The sequence below is a fragment of the Suricata suricatta genome, chromosome 3 (assembly GCF_006229205.1).
Source record: "Suricata suricatta isolate VVHF042 chromosome 3, meerkat_22Aug2017_6uvM2_HiC, whole genome shotgun sequence".
Taxonomy (NCBI): Eukaryota; Metazoa; Chordata; class Mammalia; order Carnivora; family Herpestidae; genus Suricata; species Suricata suricatta.
Genome location: NC_043702.1, coordinates 170,960,706 through 170,966,705, shown reverse-complemented (window position 1 = coordinate 170,966,705; position 6,000 = coordinate 170,960,706). Strand labels below are relative to the sequence as shown.

Below are 6,000 nucleotides of genomic sequence, written 5' to 3'. Positions count from 1 at the left end.
GGGGGGGGGGGGTGCGAACTCATGAACTGTGAGATCCTGACCCTTGAGCCAAAGCTGGATGCTTAATGACTGAGCCCCCCAGGTGCCCCAGGAAGGACTGCGTGTTCAGTATCTCAGCGAGAGGGCCTCCGACTTCGGCTCAGGTCATGATCTCACAGTTCGTGAGCTCGAGCCCCGCTTCGGGTGAGCATGGGCCCTGCTTGGGGTAAACCGTGAGCCCCAGGGAGCCCCACTTGGCTCTCTGCCCCTCCCTCACCTGTGCCCTCTGTCTCGCTCCTACATACAGACGCCCGTACAGAGATGCAGAAGGGTCGAAGCAAGAAACCTGTCTAGCTCCCGTGTTCTAAAACCCCAGGGAAGGGACTAACAAACCCATTCTCTCTTGTTGTGTGTGAACTAGAGTCTGTTTATCCCATAAAGTCAAAAGGACAGGAGTTTTCCTATTTCAACGAAGTCCTCAAGGGATCTGAATGGCGAAACCAAAGAAAAACGTCAGCCGTTAAGGTTCATTCTCAAATAAAATCAATTCCACTCTCGGGTGGGGAGAAAAATGGTGCCTAAGTTTCACTCCTTGCAGCTTAGTTCTAAAAAATTAGTTAACTAGTAAGTTTGGGGCAAGCTTAAGAATCAAAGAAATAGGTAATTTTCATGTTTTCTGAGCCATCTGGGCTGGAAAAGGATATTCGAGGTCCACGGACATAGACGCTTAGGGCGCAGGAGCGTAGGCCACTCTCCTTCCCTGGTGTGACCAGGCTGAGGTGAGCCAGCTCGCAGCTCCTCACTGGCTGCCCCCAGGGCGGTCTGTCCTACATTCCCAGCTCTAACTAGGGCTTCCAGAAACAGCGCTGCCTGTGCCCTGAGACCTGGGAGAAGAGCTGCCGCTCTCACGCGCGAGGAGCCGACCACGGGGCTCCTGCGCAGTTCCGATGTTCTGGATACAAGCCAAGCAGAGTCACGAAGTCTGGAAGCCACAGGAGACGGTCAGGATTTCCAAAGTAACCGTGGGTCGGCTTCGGTTTCATCAGCCCAATGCCACACGTGCAAAATCCAGAGAATTCTCAAATACTTGCCTCCCAAGAAGTTTAGGGTGGCTGCTTTTTTCTCCCTTTCTAGCTACAAATTTTAGGACTGAGGGAAGTGCGGCCGGTGACCACATCGGAAGGGACACACTGGGCAGAGACGTGCGAAGGGCTGGGCTGAGGTCCGGACCACACGACCGTGGGCGAGCGCTTCCTCACCTTGTGGGACGCTCCCTTGTGCTGGGCCACACGCTTCGTGTTCTTGCAACACTGAGTGGCAGACAGCTCTGCCACTCGCACCTGCCCGTCACGGGCACACATGGCCAGGGTGGAGTCCCCGCTGTTAGGAAGGAACTTGGCCTGGAATGTTAATGAAAAAAGGGTTACACAAAAGAAAACTGAGGAGGTGAATCTGAGAGGGAAAAACAGGATACGGAACCCCCCCACCCCACCCCCGTTGGACAACAGCTAGAAACTTGGCTCCTAGTCTCACACCGCTGGCTCAGGTCCCATTTCTTCCAAGAGTTAAAGAAGAGAGAGGAAAACCTTCTGACAGAAGAGAGCATTCCAGGTGACTCTGGAAGGCTGAACTGGCACAGGATTAGTGCTCGGGGGAACGGGGGCTACACCTACGAGGGGAGAAACGTAAGGAAAAGAGGAGGAAAGTCTGTCTTGATTCAGGAAGCAAACGGACATTTGTTACAAAGGCAACCAGCAGGGCCCCAGGAAGAGCTCACGCCCAGGGACGGGTGCCGGCACAGGTATGGTGAGGGGCTGCTGAGCAAGCGAGAAGGTCAGTGCTCACAGACAGTCATCGAACATTTATTAAGCACAAGACATGGCGCCAGGCTGCTTAGCTTCTGCAGGAATTCTCATAATCCTGTTATGAGCTCCACGTTACAGAGACGCCAACTGAAGCCGGAGGCTACAGAATTTGCGCAAGAGCACAGAGCTAGCAGAGGGGCAGGGCCAGGGTCTGAACCCTGTCTGGCTCAAGAGCCTCTGCTCCCGCACGGACGCCTGCCACCAGGGCCCACCGGTGCCTTCCGGAGGACCTCCAAGCACCCCACCTACAGTGAGGCTTCCCGCCGCCGCGGGGCTCGGGGGAGGAACGGCTGCCCGGCCCGCTCCGCGTACTTCACTCCTCTAAGTCAGCACGGGAGCCGCCACGGAAGGACTCGGCCCCGAGGCCGGATTCCTACCACAACTCACTGTCTGCTCCCGCTCCGGGCGCCTCAGGCGTGTCTAACTCCTGCCTGCCTTTCCCAACTGCCGTGCTGCTCCCTTGCCTCACCTGGAAGACATTGCTTTTGTGGCCGCTCTCAAAGTCCAGCACTGGCTGCCGCCGCACCCAGTCCCAAACCACCACCTTCAGGTCATCGCTGCCACTGGCCAGCCAGGTGCCGCGCTGGTTAAAGTGCAGGGTGTTGACACAGCCAGTATGGCCCTCGAGCCCGTGCTGCAGGCGGAAGCGCTGCACGAAGACTCTCGCTCCACAGGCCTCATACACAAAGCGGGCGCTGGAGCCCAGCTCCCGCTCCCGGAGGGCGGGGAGGGCTTGCCAGCGCGGTCGAGGCAGCGCGGACGTCTCTGAAGACACCCAGTCCTCCAGGGCCCGCTCATCGTCCGAGGAGTCCTGGTCACGGTTGGCCCGCTTCCGCTGGACACGGCGCCGAGGATGCTCTTCCTCCTCCTCCTCCTCCTCCTCCTCCTCCTCCTCCTCCTCTTCCTCTGAGCGGTCATGGACTTGGTTTTCATCGTTAATGGAGTAATGGCCCGTGTCCTCCATGCTGTCAGAGTCCTTGTCTTCACCTGAGCTCTCTGTATCTGTGCCCCGGCTTCCTGTGCCGGCACGGTTGGGGCCACCGTCTTCCCCAGTCAAGCTCAAGCTCAGGTCTGAGGCCTCCACTTCAATGCCTGAGGACGTCTCCCTCCCCTCCTCAGCGCCAGACATCTCCTCTGGACTGCTAGACAGGCTTCCTGCAGGGCAGGGAGGAAGGGGCAGGTGAGGGGGAGAGTACGGAAATGGGAAAATGCTCAGAAGGATGTCCCCTCCTTAGTCCAAGAAATCATCACATCAAAAGATCCAGAAACCAACTTTGGTCAAAGTGCTTTTGTTCAAATGATTATAAAGACTACCTTCTGGGGGGCAGGGGGGTCTTGTGCAGGACAAGAAACTGAAAAGTTTAAGACTAATGCCACATGCAAACAAAGGTGCTTTAACACAAGTAAAGAACTACACGACAGTCCAAGTCTGGTAACTTCTCTCTCTCCTGCAGAGCACCGCCAGGCTGAGTCCAAGTACAATCGATACAACTACCTTAGGCTCTGTTCGGCTGGATGCACATCCGTTAGGCAACGCAAACAACTGAGCCAAATAGAAGGAAAAAGAATGGCCGTCCCCAGTGACAGCTGGCACAACCATCTTCTTGGAGGAAGACAGAAAATAATGGATTAAAATTATTCTAACAATCGGTGTGGAAATGAATGATTTCCTACTTCAAGAAAGTACCACCACCTCCTGCCTCCTAAACCCCATTTCTTCCCTTGAGTTCTTAAAGCCCACTAAGAACCCAGGAGGAGGTGAAAGGGACACGTTGTAGGTGTGGTCATGTGAATGGGTTCTTGGCTCACTGTTTGCCAATAATTGTGTTCTAACAACTTCCATTAGTTTAATAATGTTAATACTACATCTAGTACAGGAACTGTATCCTGCCGTGGAGTTTTACCAGGAGGCACACACAAAACTGATAACAAGCAAAGCTACTCAGTGGAACCAGGAAGGGAAGTTCACCATGTCGTTCGGTCTGCCATGCTGGCGGTCACAAAAGAACTGGGTCGTCTTGACCAATCTAACCCCCAACAACGAGACACTGCTTCCTCCTATCAAACAACAGCCAGATCTTACTGCAGTGGGCACCCTGGCAACGTCCTGGAGCCAATGTGCCCACAACTTCCACACTCAAGCCATGGTGTGAAGACAGGAAGGAGGGAATGAGGATTTTTAACACTGTTCATGGCCTCCTTTCCTGAGGATTACAAATTTTACCTCGCCAGGAGTAAAGGCTGTTAGGAAAAGCAGAGCAGCTATGGGCGACTCTGGTATGAGCTACCGACCCCACGATGACGTGTAAGGGATTCAAAGCAGCGCCTGACGGCTCAGCCACCTGGAGGAGAGCAGCAACTTCTGAATATCTGTGCAGCAATGGAGCCCCTCCACGACGAACCGGGAGGCCAAACCCAACACAGAAAACAGATGAACACCACGTGCGCTTTGGTTCAAGCACGACAGACGGCTGGGAGACGCAGAGACTGGTCTTTTCAAAAACACACCCCAACTCAGATCCCAGCATGCAAACGACTGGTGCAGGAACTGGAAGAAAAGAGGAAAGTGCAGCAATTTTCCCCCAGGAAGGGCATTCGCCGGGACCGCCGCGGCTGCCGAGAAAGACGAGGCGCGGCGGCCTCTGACACGCAGCTGGCGCGGAAACTGGGGGAGGTGAGAAAGGATGAAACACCACACTTTCCGCTTCTCTGCAGAAGGACAGTGAAAACACCGGCACCCCTAGCAGTTATCGTTAAAATTATGATTAACAAATCAAGGCGACTTGGGGGCTCTACCAGCCTCGCTCATGGGCCAGAGCGAACCACGAGCTCGGCCGGAGGACCCTAACAGCCGGTGACCAAGGTCTGGCCCAGAGGCTGGTGACTGTTTCCACGGAGGGCCTCGTCGCGGGGACTCGCCGCCGCCTCCCACAAGCACCATGTGAATGACGGGGCGCGACTGTGTTCCAACGTACGCGACAACAACAGTGGCAGCTGGACCTGGCCTGCAGGCCACAGCCTGCTAATCCCTGACCGGACGAACGGCCAAATTCCAAACCACTCTAGAACCCTGAGCTTTTCAGTTAAGCCCAGGGAAAAATCTGAACCACTTTCTTTTACAGAAGATGGATGAACACAATGGTAAGAAAAGACGCAAGGGGCCATAAATGGCATGTTGAAAAGTCTCACTTTTCCTTACTCCACGTCACTGCTCTACCAACCACGTCAGCTAGAATTTAGCCTACGATCCTGACCTGCAACGTGCTGAGGAATGCTGAACTCGGTGCTGCCCAATTATATCCAGTTGAAGGATACGTCTCTAGTTAGAAGCCGGCTCAGGGTTGAAGCAGTGACTGAATAACCCATTGTCAAAATCCTGACATTCTACCTTCAAACCTGCCCTGCACCCAGAGATTTAACACTTGCCAAGACCCTACAAGGCAAGCCAGCCACCCCTGACTCCGGTCGGTTCGGGCCGTAACTCCATCTCTCGCCCGCTAGCTCTCCGGAACCTGAAGCTACCACAGAAGGAGACCTCTCATCACAACTGAGGGGCCACGCCTTCCCACAGCTCCCTTGTTTCCTGCACACGAAACAACGCAGGAAAGGTCCGCTCTGAGGACAGCTGTCCTTCCCTCCAGGGAACGCCAGGCCTCCGCTTTCCCTGGGGGAGGAGGAGACCCTCGGGTGGCCCCTTACCATTGGCTAAGTCTGTTTTGCCATCCGCACTGTTCCCTTTGCTGGACATCTTGACTGGTGTTTATTGTAGCCAGCCTGCATTAGGAGAGGAAGAAAATGAAACAATTAGGAAATAAGCTGGGAGAGAAGAGAAAGGGGGCAGGAGATTAACAATGCAGAGCCTTTACCGTTTTCATAAAAGTAGGTTTTTGGGAAGGACCTGGCCGGCTCAGTCAGGGGAGCATGTGACTCCTGCTTGATACAGGGGTTGTTAAGGGTAGAGATTACTTTAAAAAACAACTTTGGGGGGGTGACTCGGCTCAGTCAGTTATGCATCCGACTCTTCATTTCAGCTCAGGTCACGATCTCACGTTTGGTGAGATCGAGCCCCGCGCCAGGCTCTGTGCTGGCAGCACGACGGAGCAGCCTGGGATTCTCTCTCCTCCACTGGTGCTTTCTCAAAATAAACTTTTTTAAA

General features: G+C 54.5%; 1 protein-coding gene across 6 annotated transcripts in view; it reads right to left on the bottom strand.

The window, feature by feature from the left end:
• Positions 1-6,000, bottom strand: part of DCAF8 (DDB1 and CUL4 associated factor 8) — a 39,707-nt gene that overhangs the window by 20,748 nt on the left and 12,959 nt on the right. For 4 of the 6 annotated variants that reach the window (XM_029935825.1, XM_029935820.1, XM_029935821.1 and 1 more), the window contains exons 3-5: positions 5,544-5,618; positions 2,314-2,999; positions 1,239-1,379 (exon numbers count right to left, since the gene is read on the bottom strand). In XM_029935825.1, the coding sequence (XP_029791685.1) occupies positions 1,239-1,379; positions 2,314-2,999; positions 5,544-5,592 (876 nt within the window). In that variant the 5' untranslated portion in view covers positions 5,593-5,618. The remainder of the gene's footprint in view (positions 1-1,238; positions 1,380-2,313; positions 3,000-5,543; positions 5,619-6,000) is intronic. The other 2 variants (XM_029935823.1, XM_029935824.1) reach the window with 1 other exon arrangement.